The sequence below is a fragment of the Podarcis bocagei genome (assembly GCF_964188305.1).
Source record: "Podarcis bocagei genome assembly, chromosome: 15".
NCBI classification, from domain to species: Eukaryota; Metazoa; Chordata; class Lepidosauria; order Squamata; family Lacertidae; genus Podarcis; species Podarcis bocagei.
In genome coordinates, this window is record NC_138141.1 from 44,512,569 (window position 1) to 44,534,910 (window position 22,342).

The 22,342-nt window shown below is 47.4% G+C and overlaps 1 protein-coding gene across 1 annotated transcript; it reads left to right on the top strand.

The window, feature by feature from the left end:
- Positions 1-3,426: 3,426 nt before the first annotated feature.
- Positions 3,427-18,571, top strand: BLMH (bleomycin hydrolase). The gene is made up of 12 exons (XM_081172157.1): positions 3,427-3,562; positions 6,627-6,824; positions 6,909-7,018; positions 7,818-7,959; positions 8,553-8,641; positions 9,280-9,372; positions 10,208-10,363; positions 11,142-11,300; positions 11,402-11,469; positions 12,323-12,440; positions 14,183-14,252; positions 17,626-18,571. The coding sequence occupies exons 1-12, from the start codon at positions 3,550-3,552 to the stop codon at positions 17,775-17,777; spliced, it is 1,368 nt and encodes a 455-aa protein (XP_081028283.1). The 5' UTR covers positions 3,427-3,549; the 3' UTR covers positions 17,778-18,571.
- The last annotated feature ends 3,771 nt before the right edge of the window (positions 18,572-22,342 follow it).

The following is a 22,342-nucleotide window of genomic DNA, read 5'->3' on the forward strand; positions in this document are numbered from 1 at the left end:
GATCCCGAATTGAGGAGTGGCTGTCTGACTCAGGTCCACCTGGCCAATAAGTATGATGATACACAATACTTTTGCAGGGCTAGGAGAAGAAAAGGTATAAACAGAGCAGTCCTCAGGGTTACATACAATGCACCCTCGTTTACTTCTGAGCAGGCCTACCTACATCCGAATGAGTTACAAGAACCTTTTGTTTCCCTGCCATGGTGGGCAATGCAGAAAGTTTTTATTATTATTATTATTGTGTATCAGGCTGTAGGTAAAGGCACAGGAGCCGAGCCAGACAGCAAAAAGCATAAACATTGGCAGCACTTTGGGCCTCTGCTCTTTTCAGGATTGCTGGCTTCTTGCTCCATGAAGACCACTTGGCACCAAGGCAGAGGCTTGTGCATTTGTTTTATTTCAACAATATTTTTCTGCTTAATCACAGTGGTCTCTAAGTGATGCATAAACAGGAAGTGTAGGTGGGGGGAAGAAATCAGCTGGTTGGCTGTTCCCAGCCCCAGGGAAGGTTTTGCTCAAAGCTGCTTAAAAACTCCAATCAAGACAATACACGTTTACTGCCAGACTGACTGGTTGCTCAGCTCTGGCCTTTACCTTGGTTTTTATGGGTGCCCACACGGCACATCTTTTTTTAAAAAAAGTACTTCTTGGGAGCCTCTTGGCAGTCCCCTTCCCTTGCTTCCGCCCATCCCATTCCCATCAATTGTATACAATGATTATTATTTAATTGGGGAGAGAAAATGAAGTTCTAAGTGAACCACGAAAGGTGGAGCAAAGTGGTGCCCTATCCATGTTGGGGGGGTGCTCTTTAACACGTTTGTAAATGATCTGGAGGTGGAGGAGAGCAAGTTTGTAGATGATGCAGAAGCAGATAGTGGGTAAGTGAAGCCTCAAGGAGACTTCAAGTCTCTCTCTCACACACAAGTATATATTCCCCCCTGGTTACACCCTCTTTTTTTACAGGGTCAAAGTCTAGCTGGCTCATTTTATCTGTTCCAAGCTGCCAAACCAAAACTTTTATGGCGGATCATAAAAATAAAGCAATTTAAGAGGCGTGGAAGATGAGTAAGAGCCCAGCTAGCTCAGCCCAAAGCAGTCTTCCCATAACCAGGTGCCTTCCAGGTGCTGTGGACTATTAACTCCTGTAACACCCAGATGGGGACAGATGGGAGTTCTAGTCCAAAACACCTGGAGGGCAGGCACCAGGTTGGGGGAAGGCTAGTCCAGGGGAGCGTGTCGCCATTCTGGATGCTGTGCGGAGTCCAATTCCCATTGGCTCAGCCCAGCATGCCCACTGGCCAGAGATGATAGTGTTGTAAGAAATTCCTCTGATTCCCTTACAGAGCCCAAATAGAGTCCCTCAGGAGGTCTTTATCAGTAGGAGAGAAAAGCAGAGGCCAACCAGGGTATACTGAAAACAGCTAGTAAGCCTGATCTTTATTTAAAAGGAAATAAACTGTTGCAACAGGGTCCCCACTCACCGCGCGCAGGAGGGAGGAAAACCCCAAACAAAAGGAAACCAGAATTTTTATACCCTCTGATCCATAGATTGATCTCCCCACAGCCTGCCCACCAAGAGCATCAGATATATGTCATAGAAGGGAGGTACATCAGATAGAGTTACAGGTAAGTTTCACAGGATACAGGTAAGTCACTGACCCCTCGGGTGTCCGGAGTTTTATTTAACATTTATATGACCATTTAAACGGAGAGACAAAAGGAGAGGCAGGCATGGGTGCTTTTCCATCTGCCGGCCCAAAAGGTTTTCCTGCCAGTTCCGTTATCGCTCATCTTGATGTTGATAACATGCTAACAATTATGTTATGTACTGAAGTTTTCACCCTGGGCCAGCAGGTGGATACTGTAGATAGTTTTCACTCAGGTCCACATATGCAAAGAAGGGATTGAAAGTGACGTTCAGTGATTGGATAGTTACAGAAAATGGTTACTGTTGCTTTGTAGTGCAGCTGGCTGAACGCTTCAGTTCAGTTCTGTCCTGGCCTGTGCATAAACAAGAGCTGTTTGAAGAATCGCTGTGTCGTCTGATATGTTCACCCACAACTTAACAGATTACTCATTGTTATTACCCTTCACAGGAACAAGCCCACCATTAGGAATGCAAAGAGGAAGTGCTCAAAGAGTCTAAGGCAGGCATAGGCAAACTTGGCCCTCCAGATGTTTTGGGACTACATTTCCCACCATCCCTGACCACTGGTCCTTTTAGCTAGGGATCATGGGAGTTGTAGGCCCAAAACATCTGGAGGTTGCCTATGCCTGGTCTAAGGCTTGGGGGTGTCAGCTTAACAACATATAGAATGTATAGACTTAATTCATTATATTATCCTTTGTCTAAATAATAAACTTTATCGTTTTATCTATGGCGGTTCGTTGGCGTATGTACATACTGTGTAAATCACGTTAGGGCATTATGCGATGTATATGGAAACACTACTTGACAGCTTATGAATGAGCCTCAGCCATCAATTGAATAAAATGGTTTGACGTTGTGAATTGGTCGGCGTTATTCATTATAGGCACAGTAGGTGGCGCTGTCAGAGCTCCCGTGACGCTTTGAATAAGGGAAACCCGTTTGTTACCTTTCTTCCAGATGTAATTTATCAGCTGTCATGCCTGTTTTGATTAATCTTACGATAATTTCTTATAACAATAGGAACACCAGCAACATCTCTGTTGTAAGGAAGATTGGCAGCCATCATTTAGCACAAGGGGCACTTTAGGACCCCCCCAAATTCATCTACTTTCCCTCTCCATGAAAGGAATGGGGGGGGGGGAGCAAGGCTGGATGGGAACTCACTGGTTTTGTTTTGCTTTTTAAGGAAATGTATTTTAACAGTGCTGTGTTTACTGTTTTCATTATCCTCTGCATTTCAAGATTTTTTTAAAAATATATATTGTTTTAATTCTATTAGAGCAGAGCTTTCCAAACTTTTCATGTTGATGACACATTTTAGACATGCATCATTTCGCGACACAGTAATTCAGTTTTACTAGCAAACCGGAGGTTAAACCAACCCCTTTCCAGCCCAGGGAGGAGTGCAGGGAGTGTTTGCATGACACACCTACACGCTGCAGCAGACACGCGTGTCAAGACACAGTTTGGAGAGTTCTGTATTAGCGTTAATTAACTTTTTAGCGATTAGCTTCTACTGCTTTTTTTTTTTTAGCTTTTTGTATATTATCTGTGTTGTATGGAATTGTGTAAGCCGCCTTGGAAAAGGCATAATAATAATAATAATAATAATAATAATAATAATAATAATAATAATAATAAATATTCCAAGTACCTGTAACAGCGAGAAAGCTGAACGGCTCCTTTAAGAGGCGTGCCCCCCGAAACTCCCTCCGCCCCTCTAACGGGGGCGGGGAGGAGAACCCGCGAAGGACAGCGCAGGAGGTTTGTCCTTCGCGCGCTCCGTCGCGGGCCCGGCTTCCTGCTTCCGAGGCTATAAAAGAGCTGCTTCCGGCGCCGGCGCCCGGCCTTGGTTTTCCTCCTCGGTGGCTCGCGCTGCTGCGGCCGAAAGACCCGCGATGAGTCTCCCAGGTGCGTGTGGGGGGGGGGTTGCCATGGGAACGGCAGAGGCCTACTGGGGGTGGGAGAGGCCGGGGGCGGGGTTGCCATGGCAACGGGAGGCTGCTGTTGCTTTTTGGGGGGTGGGGGGTAAACAGGCGCCGTCGAGCCGCGGGGCCCCAGGATTCAGCCCCGGCACCTGTATCCCACCCACCCACCCACACTTCAGTCCCGGCCAATTTCGCGAGGAGAGGATTGCACCGCCGAGGGAGCGTGTCCCTGAGCATGTGCAGAGTGCCTCCCCCTTCCCAGATTCCTGGGGTTGAAGGAAGCGCCCCTTCCTAGTCCGATTTCCGCCCCGGCGCCTGTAGGCTCCACACCCCTCCTCCCTGCTTTAGTCGATCTCTGGTTTTTATTAATAATCTGATTTTTATTATTGAGAATGGGTGGCTTGTTTGTTTGTTGAACGGTGGGCAGCCTCGACAACTTAAGTAGAAAAGCCTGGGTATAAATGTCAGAGAAATAAAAGAAGCAACCGACCCTGCAGGCTATACATGCAAAGTGGTTGCCTGATGAAAGAAGGCTGAATTTAGCACCTCATTAAAAGAGCCCTTAGACTTAACAAGGCACCCGGCAGCCATAGGCAGGCAGGAACTGTGGGAAGGACAGTGTGTGGTTTGCATGCTACTTGTGAATAATAATAATAATAATTAGTAGTAGTAGTTTATTTCCTCCAAAACCTTGAGGAACTGGAGGCAGCTTGCAAGAATTACAAATGAAGATAAAACACAGATCACTAAAAACACATGAAAGATAATAGTTAAGAAGTAATTAAGATGATAATGGAATCAAAACGATGTAAAAACAAATCTGTCAAAAGGCCAGTAGCAAAAACAGCAGAGCGCTATTAAAAGCCCTTTCCTTAAAAGCAGTTAGTTCCCAAAAGCCTGTCGGAATAAAACGGTACCTTCTGTGGTCTTGCTTAGAAAGCTGGTTTAGGAGGGAGCCAGGCCGCTCCGTAATTTGGGCACTGCAGTGGAATAAGTCCTGGGTTCATACCCACCAGCCAACCCAAACAGAGTCAATGTGACCAGTTACAGATAGGTAGCCGTGTTGGTCTGCCATAGTCAAAATAAAAAAATTCCTTCCAGTAGCACCTTAAAGACCAACTAAGTTAGTTCTTGGTATGAGCTTTCGTGTGCATGCACACGTATGTATCTGAAGAAGTGTGCATGCACACGAAAGCTCATACCAAGAACTAACTTAGTTGGTCTTTAAGGTGCTACTGGAAAGAGTCAATGTGATTCATCAATAAAGGATATAGGTTCAGATCTGCAACCAGCCAGATGCTCACTTAGGTGATCTTGGTTCCAGCAGCTATCTCTCTGCCTTCCTCCTTTTTATTCTCACAACAACCTTGTAAGGTAGTTTAGCCCGAGAGATAGCTACTGGAACCAAGATCACCTAGTGAGCATCTTGGCTGGCTGCAGATCTGAACCTATATCCTTTATTGATGAATCTCCTTGACTCTGTTTTTCTTACGCCACTTGCATTTTAGGGACTGTATTCCTAGATACAGGCTGTAGCTTAGTGGTAGGGCCCCTGCTTTGCACACAGAAGGTCTGGGGTTCAAATCCACTTAGGGCTGGGAAAGACAGTTCTGAAATCCTTTAGAGACAAGTACTGAGCTAGATAATCAATGGCCTGATTCAGGGTAAGGCAGCTTCCTACGTTCCAGTGACAAGAGATAAATGAAATTAAAAGGTAGGTGTCAGTCCCCTTGCCTTTGGGAAACAACAGTTCTTTTTAAAGTTTTGTCTACTTTTTGTCAAACATCTTTATGTCAAGATAAGCATGCATTGAAATTCAGCCAGCCTGGCACATGGCAATTAGCTGTGCTTGGGTGAGGCACTATTAGGAAACGTGTCTTTGGCACGAAACAAGGCCTTGTGATTACAGGAGTGGATCTGGAACAGTTTCACACCCTTACGAAGGTGGAGGGCAGCATTGCCTAATAATATAGATACTGAAGGCAGAAATATTTGCATAGGGTTAGAATACATTTCACAAAAAGTTGTTTTTGCTGTGGTCTACTTTGCATAGGAGCTTGCACACCTGCAGATTCCCAGCTTTTATTTTAAAAAGAAAGAGTAAGTTTCTAGCATTTGTAGAACCAGAGGGATAAGCAAAATGTACAGATGCTGGTCTCGTCTTTGGTGGAAATCTAGCCTGCTCCCCTCCCCCTCGTCGTTTTTAGTGGCTTACTTTGCCCCCACCCCCAGGCCCGGGGGGGGGGAATCCTGCAGACACCCATGAACAGGAATATTTGCCTATTCCATTTTCAGACCACATGTAACACTGAAATCTCCATCTACCCCCTGTTATTACTATAAGACAAAGCAGGAAGTTTGAAGGGAGGGGGAAACTGGAAAGGGAATAATTGCAGTGAGGCAAATGTGTAACCTCAGGATCTGTTTTAAGATTGCTTTATTTCATTATTTAAATTATTATCATCATCATTATAATCTACTCTAGTTTTTGGTTTAAAAACACACAAGAGAGCTAGCGAAAAGTTAATCTGGTTGCTTATAATTGTTTAAAAGTTTTACTGATTTTTATCTGCAGCTTTTATTATGATGGTTTTATGTATATTTGTTTTCAGGTTAGTTTCTTTGTTTTCTTTGTGTTTCATGTACTGTTTTATTGGAGACTGCTCTTTGGTTAAATGGCTTACAAATCTTCTAAGTAAATAAGCACAATAAAAATAGGCAAACGATACATATAGCAATCATAAAATGAAAAACCCAAGCAATTAAAAATGACAGCTGAACACAGTAACATAATATATTAAAAGCCTGATTGATTTTTAAAAGAAATTCAACAAGTTGAGTAATAAGAGTGTCTCTGAGAAGAGACAGAGGACATTCCCTGCCATGCCATGAGTGGCATCAGCATCAGCCATGTCTGCAGACACCTGTGATGAGCTTCTAGCATCCTTCCTGAGCACATCCTTGTTCTGTTATCTCCATGTGTGCCCTCTGTTGCTGACTTTCAGAATCAACTGTCCTGAATCGACTGTCCTGTTTTGTCTTAGCAGGGTTGAGCCTGAAAAAATCTTCAGCTTTCGCCCAAGCCCTGAAAGCTGAACCCCGGTACTTGTTGGCCCAGAATGTGGCCACATGCGCAGACCCCCTGGAGGTGTGCCTGGAGCGGGCCGTGGTGCAGGACACGCTGCAAGTCTTCCAGCACATGGTACCTGCTGAAGGCAAGCCCATCACCAATCAGAAGAACTCAGGTAATGGCCACCTCCCTTGAGATTGCACGTCCCATTTTAATGCTTTGCGATGCCCATCTCCGCTGTGCTCCTCTGACCCCCCAGGACGCTGCTGGATCTTCTCCTGCCTGAACGTGATGCGCCTCCCGTTCATGAAGAAGTTCAACACGGAGGAGTTCGAGTTCAGCCAGTCGTACCTCTTCTTCTGGGACAAGGTGCTTCTCATTGTATTTAACTGCCCTTCTGCTTCTTGCATTTATATCCCACCTCCAAGGAATTCAAGGTGACACACATGATTTCCCACCATCCACATTTACCCCCTGTGAAGTAGGTTGGGCTGAGAGATGGTGACTGGCCCAAGGCCACCCCCAGAAAGCATGCCTGAGTGAGGATTTGAACCCAGGTCCTTGGCCAACACTTTTAATTGCCATGCCACGCTGACTCTCAGAGGTGCTTTCTTGAGGCTTTGTTTAGGTGCTAGGATGGGGAACCTGTGGCTATTTGGATGTTATGAGTCTCGAGAGATGGTGGAAATTAGGGTCCAGACTCGTCTGGAGGGCTTCAGATTCCCCTCTCCTGCTTTGAGGAAAACCCAGCAGACTGGTCGGCTTCTTTCTGTAAGCAGGGGTGCCATTCAGGCTTCTGCCTTGAACTGCCACCCTGAGAAACCTTTTTTTTGGGGGGGACAGCACCCCAGGAGGGGGCATTCTCTGTGGACTTCCGTCCCCACTGAATGGTGTCCTCATTGCACAGCTATCATTGCATGCTGAAAACACACCTGACCCTTTGTATTATGTCTTAGTTCTTATTATTTTATTATCATAACCTGCTCTGGGCCTTGATGGCAGGTAATCAATTCTATTACTAAATAAATAATAACCAGGGGGCCACCACTAAGTGGGCCATCCTAGCTGTAAAAAGGCCAGAAGGTTAAGGCGGGGTGGGTTAGCTTTGAAGTCTACCAGGGCTCAACAGACCTGGTTTCTGACTGCATTCTGACTGGCTTATTTCCAGGTTGAACGCTGTTACTACTTCTTGCACGCATATGTGGAAACGGCTCAGAAGAAGGAGCCCGTGGAGGGGAGGCTGGTGCAGTTCCTGCTCTCCAATCCCTGCAATGACGGCGGGCAGTGGGACATGCTCGTGAACCTCATTGGTAAAAGAAGCTGAGGCCAAGGCACTTTGTAGTCCACCTAGGTTCCTGGGCAGAAGATCCAGCATCTTAAGGGGGGGGGGCTGCTCAGCCAAGACCAGGAAATCAGGAGTTGGGATTACAGAATTCTTTGGGTGGGGCTGGAATCACTAAAGCTTTTGAAGGTCTTCTGATGAGGTGGACAGTTGCAGTACAAGACGGAGTCAGAAACCTTTCTCTCTGAGATCCCCACAGGATCTTCAGTCTGGTACACTCTTATGTAGTTTTTAAAAATGTATGCGTTGAGCTTATGCAGCTAACTGATGGTCGAGTCAGGCCAGGCTGCCCAGCAGGGTATGTCCAAGCTCTCAGGCAAGTCCAGCATATATTACCCTGAGCCCTTTAATTGGTGATGCTGAGGACTGGACCTGGATGCACCACAGGTGAGAAGACTCTCCTGGACTAAGGATGTGGGAGGACAGAAGTAGCCTGGAAACAGTTTCATTGTGTCAAGATCTGTGCTTATTTCACACAGCGTAAACTGAGTGCAGCAGGCAGAACGATCTTTCCTTCGGCCTATCGGTTCTGGTCGGTTACTAAAACTTGTTCCTTCCTAGAAAAATACGGCGTAGTCCCCAAGAAGGTTTTCCCTGAATCACACACCACTGAGGCCTCCAGACGAATGAATGACATTCTGAACCACAAGGTAACTAAAGTGTGTGTGTGTGTGTGTGTGTGTGTGTGTGCGCGCGCGTGTGCATGGGTGTGTGTGTGTGGATAGAGTGTTACCATCTCTAAAATCATTCGTCTTCTCACCAGTTTGGAAACTTAAGCTCAGGCTTGTAAATAAGCCCGTAAAAATGATCAAGCCCCATGGAAAGGTTTAGTTGCCTGAAGGTATCCTATGTAGCACACTGATGACCTGAGAAAAAGGATGCTAAGTGAATCTTCCCTGTCTGGTGGCTTGCCAATAAGATCAGGTTCGCCACAGGCGAACAGATGAGTCCCTGTAAAGCCTGTTAAAGCCCTTAAGATCTGAGGTGGGCTTTTGGACACACCTGCTGCTCCACACACACAATGAGCTGACATAGTTTTCACAACCTTCCTGTTCAGATGCTGACACCTGCCATTGCTTGCTAAGGTCCAAACCCATGGGCACTGAACCTTTTCTTTCCAATCTGTTAAAAGGTAAATTCTAGCCTGGTGCTCTCCAGATGTTCTGGGCTTCAGCCATCTCAGCCATCTTGCCTGCTCCAGCATCCTGAACTTTGAGCGTGTTGATAGCGTGCCACAGAGATTGCCATTTAGAACTTGCTTTTCCAGCTTTTCTTTTCTTCCAAACAGATGCGAGAGTATTGCCTCCGGCTGAGGAATATGGTAGAGACTGGATGCAACAAGGATGAGCTCTCTGCAGCCGTGGACACTATGATAGAGGAGGTCAGCTGCTCTTGGTACAGGGGCGAATGCGGTGGCTGAGTAAAAAGAGATTTTCTGTCCCTGCCCCCTCTTTCTCTCCCCCCCCCCCGGGCCCCAGTCATGATGCTTCTCATTCTGATGCTTCTCATTCTCATGATGCTTCTCATAACTGAGCACAGCTTGGACCAGCCTTTGCAGCTCCGAAAGTGGCTCCTTAACAGAGAGATGCAGAGATCCACTGTGAATGCATTTTGGTTGTGCTCTTTACAATTTGGAGGGGCAGATTGTCTACCCAGCTGCACCCTTTCTTCTCTCTCTCTTGCCAAAGCTGCCAAGAGGAAAGGTGTGTCAGGCTGTTTTAATTTTACTTTTTTACAGGAGTTGCATTGTCCTTCACTGCATTTCTGCAAAGCCCTTGGTGCCTCCCTAAGTGTCCATCCAGGGTGCCTGCACTAGAGGGCAGCAGACAACAACGTATATCATTTTTTTTTTGCTGTTGTCCAGGGCACCGCAGCTCCATGCTGGCTTCCCGGTCTCTTCTCCCAGAACTGCCTCCATCAAACTGGTGGCCATTCCACCTGACCATTGTGTAACTTAGGGAGCAGAATGAAAGAGCCCATAGAGTTCCTCTCCCCTTCTGTTCCTTTTTGCCTCCTGTGTCACGTTGCTTAGTTTCCACGCTGTTGTTCAAAAATCTATAAACCAGCTTGATGCCTTCGGTGGAACAGCAGCTTATAAGCATAGCGAGCAATTAAGCAAAACGAGGGTTTGTGAGTCACAAGCATCAGTTCCCTCTGGCCGATTTGAAGGGAGGTGTCTGGATTCCACCTTCCACTAATCTGCTTTCCTTCCCCAGGTGTTCAGAATAGTGACCATCTGCCTGGGGAGCCCTCCGGACTCCTTCTGCTGGGAGTTCTACGACAAGGAGAAGACCTACCACAAGATCGGGCCAATCTCGCCCCTGCAGTTCTACAAAGAGCACGTCAAGCCCATCTTCGACATGGAAAGCAAGGTTGGGCAATGTGGTAAAAACAAGGCAGCCTGTGGACAACCATTGGCCCCCTGTCTGTGCGATCCTTTTTAGATTTTGGAAATGGATAAGACACGCCCCTGCCCCACACGGTCTCTTGTTGCTCCCTTCTTCTCGTTTAATACCACGACCCCTCTTCGGTCTGTTTGAAAGTTGTGGCATGTCTGAAATCGTAGAGTTGGAAGGGACACCCCAAAGGTCATCTAGCCCAACCCCTGCAAACCTGGAATCTCAACTGAAAGAACCCCTGACAGATGGTCCCCCAACCTCCCTTGAAAAACCACAAATGCTGGGAAGTCCATCACCTTCCGAGGTAGTCAGTTGCATTGCTGAACAGCTCTTACTATCAGAAAGTTCTTTTTAACATTTAGTTGGAAATCCTTACAGAAAGGCCCACCAGATTTCCAACCCCAGATCTCTTTTTGGGGGCCAAGCATTGCTTGGTCAGATGGTGATAAAATTGTGACCCAGAACATCAAAACCGAGATGGGTCTAGCAGAGGATATTTGCTGCTGAGAAGCGGCACCCCTCATATTATTTCCAAACTTCCATCTTGTTTGAAGTGGAACCTCCAGGTTCAGTGGCAGCCTACCCCCGAATAACACCTGCTGGGGAGATACAAGAAATGGCCATCTTTGGCCATGCCATGCTCTTGTTGCGAGCATTTTAGTTGGCTCCTATTGCTGGGTCCAGCAGAGTTGGGAGGAGTGACCTCCTTGAAATTAACTTCTTGCGCTAACTCAGCCCTTTGACTTAACAGGTTTGCCTGGTGAACGACCCTCGGCCCCAGAACCAATACAACCAGCTTTACACAGTGGAGTACCTGAGTAACATGGTGGGGGGCAGGAAGACTCTTTACAACAACCAGCCCATCGAGCTCCTGAAGAAACTGGCAGCCGCTTCTATTCGGGATGGAGAGGTTTGGCCTGCCCCCCTGTCTTTGTTTTGCTCCTTAGCACGGTGTCTTCCTGCTCTTTGCTTCAACTGAAGGGTCCTGATTGTTGCCTGCTCTCTCCTCAGGCCGTGTGGTTTGGTTGTGACGTTGGGAAGCACTTCAACAGCAAACTGGGCATCAATGACATGAATATGTAAGTGCGTGGGGGGTGGGGGAAGAGGGCTGTGATCCTGCACACAGTCCCCCTGGGGATGGTGGGTGTGCACGTCAAGCTCAAACTTTGCTTTGCTTCCATTTTTTTGTTCTTCCGCAAGCTCAGAGCCCCCTGGATCGCAGATCTGCTGCACCTTGTGCTTAACTGCTCCTGTATGTTGTTGTTTAGTCGTGTCTGCCTCTTTGTGACCCCCTGGACCAGAGCACGCCAGGCACTCCTGTCTTCCACTGCCTCCCGCAGTTTGGTCAAACTCAGGCTGGTAGCTTCGAGAACACTGTCCCACCATCTCGTCCTCTGTCGTCCCCTTCTCCTTGCGCCCTCCATCTTTCCCAACATCAGGGTCTTTTCCAGGGAGTCTTCTCTTCTCATGAGGTGGCCAAAGTCTTGGAGCCTCAGCGTCAGGATCTGTCCTTCCAGTGAGCACTCAGGGCTGATTTCCTTAAGAATGGATAGGTTTGATCTTCTTGCAGTCCATGGGACTCTCAAGAGTCTCCTCCAGCACCAGAATTCAAAAGCATCAATTCTTCGGCTATCGGCCTTCTTTATGGTCCAGCTCTCACTTCCATATATCACTACTGGGAAAACCATGGCTTTTACTATACAGACCTTTGTTGGCAAGGTGATGTCTCTGCTTTTTAAGATGCTGTCTAGGTTTGTCATTGCTTTTCTCCCAAGAAGCAGGCGTCTTTTAATTTCGTGGCTGCTGTCACCATCTGCAGTGATCATGGAGATGACCTGATAAATGTGTTTACTCCGCAATTTAGGATTACTAGGGAAGGCACTTTCTCTGAACCCCACACTTAACGTGCATTTCGTGTGTGCTGCTTTGTAGATTTAACCACAAGCTGGTGTTTGGCGTGTCAGTCAAGAACATGAACAAGGACGAGCGGCTGATCTTCGGGGATTCGTTGATGACCCACGCCATGGTCATTACTGCCTTCACTGAGAAGGTGGGTGTTGGGGCAGCAGGGCGGGTGATGGAGTTCCTTCCCTTCCTTTCCACATATATGGCAGTCAACCAGACAATAATTGCACGCACGACCTGTTCATGGAATCCTCCTGGGGACGGTGTGTTCTTTTGAAAGAGGGACAGAGAACTGGTGGCCCTCAAAGGTTTTTGGGCTCCATCTCCCATCTGCCCCAGCCAGCCTGGTCAGGGGATGATGGGAACGGCAGTCCAGCAACACTTAGAGGGCGACAAAGGTTCCCCATCTCTGCTCTAAGAAGTTGTATTCTGTACTTGTAGAGACAGAGGGATGGCCCTCAGAGAACAACATGCAGAGAACATCTGTGACTTTCCAGAGACTCTTGGGTTCCCATCACCCACCTGCCTCAGCAGGAACACGGCCAGCGGTCTGGGGTGCTGGGAGCTGGTGGAGGGTCCCATCCCTCTTCTAAAGTGCCTTGTCTACAAAGACCACCGTTCTCTTATGATGAATTATAGAATTGTAGAGTTGGTATCTGGATGATGCTGGTGGCGAGAGCACTGAGGCACCTGCCCAAGGAGCTCAAGAGGCAGCACAGGGGCTCCATGACCACCACCACAGTCCCATGGCCAGTGCTTTGTTATTTTACATTATGCATTTCAGGTACACAGCCTTCCAAAGCTTTCTAAATTTACCGTGTGTCTCCAGTTTCGCAGACAGAAATATACAAAGGTTAGCAACAATGAAAGGTAGTAAAGACAGCGATGGAATTACTTTAAAAGCCAGACAGGCCCACCAGGCAATCAACCCAATGAGATCTGACCCTCCTCTCTCTCCTTAATCCAAGAGGGATGCTCAGTCCCCTCTGCCCCGCTTGGTCCTTGCTAGCTAGAAAGGGCTTCTCTATAAACATTTGGAGGCTCCTCACCTCAGAAATCCAGAACGTTAAAACAGAGGAGCAAGGCAAGATTAAAAGCTGCAATGCCCCTAGGCTGTTTTTGCCAACGGTTGGCAGATTTATAATTCTCACTAAAAGCTTCTTTAGGCTAAAAGCAGTTATTAAAACATGGAGCTTCCCCCCCCCCTTTTTTTAAAAATACCTGTTGTGCAAACAGGTTTTAACTACAACTCTGATGTAATTTTCTTTTCCCATGAGGGACGTTTAATCCTTGCCAGCATTCAAAACTAAGCTAAATGTGGCTTGATTGAATTTTAAGAGCTTGAAAGTAATTCCAGTCAGGCCTTCAGAGGTTCTTGCCACCATCTCTTCCAGCTGCCTCGTATGGACCTGAGCACAGTTTGGACCCAAAGTCTTTAAAAGTACTGTAGCATGATTTATTTTATTTATTACCACATGTATATCCTCCTTCCAAGGACCTCAAGGTGGGTTACAGGGTCTTCCCACTCTCCAATTTATCAAAATATTGATAAAATCAGCAGCTTTATATATACACTGTATAAAATATCCACAATAAAAGTACATGTCTAGCTAGGCCTGCAATATTCCGCATGCAATATTCTCCACACTGTAGAACTCCTTATGTGATCCAGATACCAGGCTTTTAGCATTTGGGGTTGTAAAGGCATGGGTGAGGGACGCTTTCAGCAGTTTGTGAAATGAAAGCGCAGGTGTCATCTGTCAGGTAAGGGAGGCATTTTATTTCTCTGCTGTAAATCCACAAGCAACTGTAAATCGGCCTGGCCAGGGGAAGCTTTTCTGCAGGGCTCTTCCTCCTGTTGACCCCTGCATTTCCCCCTCTTTCCAGCCAGAGCAAGAGGGCTGCTTCGAAAAATGGCGCGTGGAGAACTCATGGGGTGAAGACCGCGGGAATAAAGGTAATGTGTTGCTAATGCAGATGCTGGCCTCCTTTCGTTTTGCATCGGGGTGTTGTCTGGATTTTGGGGCAGGGGGTTGGACTAGATGACTTCCAGATGTCCCACCCAGTACTATGATTCTCAACAGCGTGCCTTTTTGGGATAGCGAGCTTAATTCTGGGCCAGTTTAGCACTCGAAGCCTATGCAATTTGCCCTGCCTCTCTGCCTTAGCAGAATCCTGACAGGCTGGTGGTCAGTGAATTCTTCCCTTTTGCCCTCCATCACTTCAGGCCTCTCCAACCTGGGGTCTCTTCCCAACGCTGAATTTTCCTGGGTTTGTGATGAGGGCAATGCAAGGAGGCTCCTTCTCTCTCTGTGTTCTGCACTCTCTGCCAGGATCTCCATTGGGCTGTGTGTGTCCCCCACCTCCTTTTAATTACTCCGGGGTCATAAGGCAGAGATTATAAATTCCTGCATGGGGTTTATTGCACAGAGAGAGAGAGAGCACATGAGCACTGACTGGGTTGCCGTTCCTTTAAGCTCCTGATGTAATCTTATTTTGTGTAGAAAAGTTCATTACCCTTCTTCGAACAGCCTCCAGTGGGGGAAACTTTTGCTGTTGGTTGTGCGATTGGGATGACAACAAGCAGCGTCTTTGTCTAGCAGAATTGTAGCTGCCACATGTGTTCCGTTTCCCTCTTCACTTCCCCTGGGAGTTGGTGGAAGACAAGGGCCCACGGTGCCCTCTAGCCTTTATGCTACCCAGGGCCATTTCAAAGAGCCAAGGACTTTTCTGCCTGTCCCAGTGTCTCCCATTGAGACTGGAGCTTCTGTTTGCATAGCAAGAGCTTTCGTGGAACAGCAGGCGCAGGACTATCTCAATGATCCAGGCGTGCAGGTGGCCGTCACCCCCGCTTCCCAAAAAAGCCGCCTTGAGGTCAAGGCACAGCTATTCTTAGCTCTTCGTTTACCCATCTGTTTTATGAGCGTGCTAAAACCCAGAGTTGCTCCAGCAGTTAAAAAAAAACACACACACTCCTGCCATCAACCACAAGAGACGAGTGCGAACCACTTTGAGCTTTCAAAGTTTAAAAATAACCCGGCGAAAGCGAGACAGATTACCGGCATTCCTCAGAGTTTACCTTCTCCAGCCTCCTGGCAGGGCAGCCAGGAGGCGTGAGGTTGATTCCTTGAGCTTCTTAGCCTCTTGCTGTTCTACGTGGAAGTCTCACTCCCACTCAGAGGCAAAGCCTGCTTTTAATGAATGGGGCCTGAATGGGGCTTTTTCCTCGAGGGCTCTGGCCTTGCCCCTGAGCAGACTTTGGGTGCCAAGCAGAGCCCTCTCGCCACCTCTGCCCAATCAGTCCCTTGCAATGGCCAACCCTGGTTGCGGCTGCTCTTTTCCACTTGCCAAGCAGGCAAAATGCTTTAGAGCCTCTCTGCCCTGCAAGGTAGGCCTCTGTTTGGGGTGGCGGGGAGAATCAGGCTGAAGAAGAGAGCTGCTTGCCTCAGGCTCATCGCCAGAAGGCTGGCCAAGGCGACTGGCAATGTTCCTTCTGTAAGGACGGTGCGGGTTGCTTGCAGAATGTGTCTTGGGCATTGATTCAATACATGTGTATTGCGGGCACAGAATTTGGCCAAGCCTGAGTCCTCTGTCTTAGTGATCCGTACAACACGGGCCTATAAAGCAGGGCAGCAGCAGTTAGTGCTACAGTGGTACCTCAGGTTGCATACGCTTCAGGTTACAGACTCCGCTAACCTAGAAATATTACCTCGGGTTAAGAACTTTGCATCAGGATGAGAACAGAAATCGTGCTCCGGCAGCAGGAGGCCCCATTAGCTAAAGTGGTGCTTCAGGTTAAGAAAAGTTTCAGGTTAAGAACGGACCTCCGGAACGAATTAAGTACGTAACCAGAGGTACTACTGTAATAACATTATTTCTGCATTGCAGCTGGCTGTGCTGAGGCTGAGAAGAGCAGTTGCTAGCTTAAGACACCACCTAACCAATCTGTCTTGCTTGGGGCGAGATTGTCCGGAGGGCTTCCTGGCTCTAAGGCTGGGCTCTGCAGTGCGATGCCTGTGAGAACCCTCAGATGTTGGTGCCAGCTTCGCCCCTCCCCTCCCAATTCTAACCTTACTTTAAAATACTGTTCTGGGCCTTCTATGTTTGCGGGGGGGGGGTGCCTATTTTTTTGGCTAGTTTACCTGCTTTTTTAATACATGTTTTATTTGGGGGGCATGTGCAGGTGTGCTACATGGGAGGTGTTTGAGTATTTCCAGTTTTTCCTCTGCGGAAGGGCTATTTTGCAGAACCTGTGAAACAGTTTCTTAGGTTTCCAAATGAGTTCTTAGCACCCCACACCCATGTTTTTGGGACTCCTCTTCTAGCTGCTTTCCCACGCCACATCCTCCAGGGCAGACCTCTAGCTGCTGCTCCAAAGTCGTCATTTGCAGATATGGCCCTCCGAGAGGGTTTTGGGGGTAGCTGGCCTCTTGAAAAAGCCTGGGCTTGTGTGGGAAGGCCAAGCAGCATTCTGGCAGGCCCCTTGTTTAAGGAAGAGGTGAAGAATGAGGATGTTAGATTTGGCACTCCGGCTTGGCTAGGCGTGGAGGCATTAAAATAACAAGCCCCAACGTCAGTCCTTGAAGAGGGTTGATAGAGTATTGCCTGAAACAACAGAGGCAAGATTAGACTCAGGGGCTTAGCTGGAGAATGATGAGTTATGGAGGAAACGCTTAACCCTTTTGTACGGTGCTTTGGGTCCAGATCGCCTGGTCCGGGTTTACCAGCTTAGCATTGTGATCCTGTTGTTGAAAGGCAAGGTCAGATCTTAGACAGGGTTGGAGCATCTGACCTGTTAATTGCAAAGCCACTAGAGGAAACCTGAAAGGCCAATCCTCGGTCACTCAGGAATTTCCAAAAACTCTGGGTTTGTAAAGTGGTGTTTTTGGAAGCTCCTGGGTTTTGCTTCCAAGCACAAATACAAGAGACACCACGTGAGACCTCGTCTGTTCCTTGTAGGTTTTTGATTTGTGGTGTTTCTTGATGCAGAGGAAAGGCAGAAAAATGTTCCGGGGAGGAATTTGATATGGGATGGCAGTTTGAGCTTGGTTTTCCTGTTTCCCTCCCCGAAGCACATTTGACATTGCAAGCACCACCCAGTCTGCTGGTACAAAGCAAGGAAAAGGGCCTGTATTTAATTGTTCAACCAAAGGCCTCATTAGCTGTGAAAATTAATGGGTCCTTAATGTTCAGAAGCAGTCGACCTCCATGCCCTCTTAGATTTCAGTGTGGCATAGAGGGCAGGGGTCCCCCAGGGCAGATCACTGTACGTGGCACCTCTTAAGCTGAGCATCTCTTAATAGACCTTGTCCCGTCCTCCTCTTCTCCAGGCTACCTTATCATGACTGATGACTGGTTCTCCGAGTACGTCTACGAAGTGGTGGTGGACAGGAAGCATGTGCCAGAGGACGTCTTAGCTGTGATGCACCAGGAGCCAGTCGTCTTGCCTGCATGGGACCCCATGGGCGCTCTGGCTAAGTGAACTGGTGTGTGTGTGTGTGTGTGTTGAGGGGGCTCTCTGCTGCCTCCTTCTGGTCAACCTTGAAGCAAGCATGTGGGGGGGATCTGGAGGGCCAGGAGCCAACGCCAAGTGGCCCCATGAGCAAACTCCCACTTGAGGTGCCAGTCTTGAAGAGTGGTGCCCTGTGGATCTTCAGAGGAAACAGTGCTTTTCTGTGGACGGGGCTGCTCTGCAACCTTTGCGTCGACATGTGTGCTTTTCGTTGTAGTATAATCCTTTTCTTTTCTTTTTTTAAAAAACACCCTTTAAAATTATTTTATTCATATACTCGTTTTAAAACTTCAGAAATGATTCTTTCACGCAAACCTTGTATAGAAAAAGACGGGTGGGGGGGTGAGATGAACGCTTGGGGTGATTGCGTACCACAAAGGGCCACCAAGTGGAGATTAATTGCTTGTTGGTTGTGATTTTGAGCTGCTTGCTTGTGGAGAGAGGCATATAACCCATGGTGCACGATGCTGCCCACTTCCTCCATGATCTTCATCTGTCTTGTCTTTTCCAACTGAGATGTGGTCTGAATTTAACAGCCTTCTCCCTGGAGCACCTGAATCACAGCCCAGGGGATTCCCCCCCCCCATAACCACCACTGAGGCTCAGCTGAACCAACGGAAAGAGTGGCTGCAAAGGCTACATTCCAGAATGCCCAGTTCCTGGGTAAAATGGGATTTTTAAAAAATGGCTGCGTTTTTATTTGAATGCCATCTACAACTACCTGGTGCTATGGAGCGTTTGAATAAAAACACTTTGCTGAATGAGCTTCGGTGTCCTGTATTGATATTATTGATGCATAAATTGCTGGCAAACTGCAAAACATATTGCCAACAAATGAATGAGGCAGTGGGGGGTGGGAGAAGACACTTCCCTCCCACCTCTCTGCCGGCAACACTGGAGAGCTGTTGCCAGTCAGAGGAGACAATATGGAGCTACTAGCTCAGTTTAGCCGGCTAGATGGGCAAATGGTCTTGACATGGCATAAGGCGTCTGCTTTGGGGTCCTTCTTTGCCAAGGGTTCTTTCCACACATTGGAAACTTCTGATTTGGCACAAGCCACACCTGCAGATCAAGCCCCCACTGATCCCCAGCTAGCTGCAGTCTGTCAGCATAGAATCATAGAATCATAGAGTTGGAAGAGACCACAAGGGCCATCGAGTCCAACCCCCTGCCAAGCAGGAAACACCATCAGAGCACTCCTGACATATGGTTGTCAAGCCTCTGCTTAAAGACCTCCAAAGCAGGAGACTCCACCACACTCCTTGGCAGCAAATTCCACGGTCGAACAGCTCTTACTGTCAGGAAGTTCTTCCTAATGTTTAGGTGGAATCTTCTTTCTTGCAGTTTGGATCCATTGCTCCGTGTCCGCTTCTCTGGAGCAGCAGAAAACAACCTTTCTCCCTCCTCTATATGACATCCTTTTATATATTTGAACATGGCTATCATATCACCCCTTAACCTCCTCTTCTCCAGGCTAAACATGCCCAGCTCCCTTAGCCGTTCCTCATAAGGCATCGTTTCCAGGCCTTTGACCATTTTGGTTGCCCTCCTCTGGACACGTTCCAGTTTGTCAGTGTCCTTCTTGAACTGGTGCCCAGAACTGGACACAGTACTCCAGGTGAGGTCTGACCAGAGCAGAATACAGTGGCACTATTACTTCCCTTGATCTAGATGCTATACTCCTATTGATGCAGCCCAGAATTGCATTGGCTTTTTTAGCTGCCGCGTCACACTGTTGGCTCATGTCAAGTTTGTGGTCAACCAAGACTCCTAGATCCTTTTCACATGTACTGCTCTCAAGCCAGGTGTCACCCATCTTGTATTTGTGCCTCTCATTTTTTTTGCCCAAGTGCAATACTTTACATTTCTCCCTGTTAAAGTTCATCTTGTTTGTTTTGGCCCAGTTCTCTAATCTGTCAAGGTCGTTTTGAAGTGTGATCCTGTCCTCTGGGGTGTTAGCCACCCCTCCCAGTTTGGTGTCATCTGCAAATTTGATCAGGATGCCCTTGAGTCCATCATCCAAGTCATTGATAAAGATGTTGAATAAGACCGGGCCCAAGACAGAACCCTGTGGCACCCCACTAGTCACTCTTCTCCAGGATGAAGAGGAACCATTGATGAGCACCCTTTGGGATCGGTCAGTCAGCCAGTTACAAATCCACTGAGTGGTAGCATAGTCAAGACCGCATTTTACCAGCTTCTTTACAAGAATATCATGGGGCACCTTGTCGAATGCCTTGCTGAAATCAAGGTAGGCTACATCCACTGCGTTCCCTTCATCTACCAGGCTTGTAATTCTGTCAAAAAATGAGATCAGGTTAGTCTGACATGACTTATGTTTCAGAAATCCATGCTGACTATTGGTGATCACAGCATTCCTTTCTAGGTGCTCACAGACTGTTTGCTTAATGATCTGCTCCAGAATCTTCCCTGGTATTGATGTCAGACTGACTGGGCGATAATTATTTGGGTCCTCTCTTTTCCCCTTTTTGAAAATAGGGACAACATTTGCCCTCCTCCAGTCTGCCGGGACTTCGCCTGTTCTCCAGGAATTCTCAAAGATGACTGCCAGTGGTTCTGAGATCACATCTGCCAGTTCTTTTAATACTCTTGGATGCAGTTCATCTGACCCTGGAGACTTGAATACATCTAAACTAGCCAAGTATTCTTGTACTATCTCCTTAGTTATTCTGGGCTGTGTTTCCTCTGCTGAATCATTTGCTCCAAATTCTTCAGGTCGGGCATTGTTTTCTTTATCGGAGAAGACTGAGGCAAAGAAGGCATTGAGGAGTTCAGCCCTTTCTGTGTCCCCTGTTTGCATTTCACCATCTTCTCCTCTGAGTGACCCCACTGTTTCTTTGTTCTTGCATGGTGTTGGGACTCCAGCCCCATCAGCCTGGGCCAGCATGGCCCAAAGGGTCAAGGATCATGGGAGTTGTAGTCTCAGCAATACCAGGTTGGCAAATGCCCACACTAGTCTCTGGGAATTAAGCCTGGTGCCAGATCAGAGAGCTTGGGGGAGGGGATCTGCCAAACTAAAGCAATGGGGAGAAAAATGTAGGGCATATCAGAATGAACTTGGTGAGAGGAGAGATAAAACTGAATGGGTTCTTACTGAAAGCAGGTCACAGAGTTAATCTCCAATAAAACAGTTTAGTCCTCAACATATGTTTAACATCTTGAAAGTTAGGCAACACTAAGACAGGATTAGGGTATAAAGGAACTGATTTTGCATCCATCCAGCTATTGGGTCAAACTAATTAAAAGCAAACACCCGTTTTGCACTGCAGTCTTGACCCTGAGCAAGAATTCCTGCCATTTCTATTTTTAAATGATTGGTTTTTTAAAAGTTTCATGTTTTCATGCATTTAATACATCTACCTACACTGGAGTAACAGACCTATTTTAATTGTTGCCTTTAAGTCTCTTAAGTCCCTTGGTTTCAGTAGGTCTACTATGAGTACGATTAACACTGGACATCACCCACTATGTAGAACTAGTCCTTTTGTTTTTTCTCATTTTCATATCTTAACGGCTGAGCAATTTCCGCGGAGGAAATATGCTGGGAATCAGCATTTTTAGACTGCAGCTTTCACCTTCCCCTTGCATGATGTGAAGCTCCAGGAAAATTCCAGAGAACACATGCAGTCTCAGACATGCCTACTTTGGATGGAAGGGAAGGAGGCAGCGAGGTTGCAAAAATGTTAGCGAGACCATTTGGAGGGACAAACAGCAGAGGCTCAAATTTGAGCATACTTGCAAAGTCTAGGTAAGGGGTTTTTCTTCTCCAGGCTGGTTCCCAGATCCACTTGGTGATGCCATCTTGGAGTAAGCTTTCTTTAGCTCCATCTTAAAGCCAAATTATTTTGGTTAAATTATACATTGCACCCACCAACTTAAAGCATACAGCCCACTTTTTCCGCAGGGAAGACTGATAATTACTAAGTCTTCCACGTTTCTTTCTGAGTTTGCTCACTTCCACTTCCTTTTATAAGCTCATCAAAGTGAGTACTGATTTATTTATTTTTTAGTGAATTGAATCAGCTTGCATGAGTGTGTCTATGAAGAGTGATCTTGAGAAGCAGGAGGGGGAGAACCTTGGCAAGCCCAGACTGCTTATTGTTTTGCAGAATTGTTTTTTTAAAAAGGGGTGTTTAGTTTGTGTAAGAAGCTGCCTTGATACAGTCTCAGGCCATTGGTCGACCTAGCTCAGCAGTCTAAACCAGCTGTGGGGAACTTTTGGCCGTCCGGATGTTGCTGAACTGCAACTTGGAATACTATTGTCAGGGGTTTAGGAGCAGAGGCACGGGCAAGGGAGGAAACAGAGAGCGAAGGGGAGGAGGCAGAAGAAAAGATGAGTGATGACGACGACCCGAGATCTCCCAGTCTTTCCAGTGAATCAGAGGATTCACAGAAAGGAGCACCAGTGGCCAGGGCAAGGGGGGAGTCAAGGGGGGCACCCCAGGAAGATAGAGCCAGAAGGGACTCAGGGGGGAGCAGCTGGAAATCGGGACCAGCGTCACCGCCAGGAAGCA

Coding starts and splice junctions, on each gene's coding strand:
- BLMH (XM_081172157.1), top strand. Junction 7,019..7,817: donor ACCTCTTCTTCTGGGACAAG/GTGCTTCTCATT, acceptor GCTTATTTCCAG/GTTGAACGCTGTTACTACTT. Junction 11,301..11,401: donor CTTCTATTCGGGATGGAGAG/GTTTGGCCTGCC, acceptor CTCTCTCCTCAG/GCCGTGTGGTTTGGTTGTGA.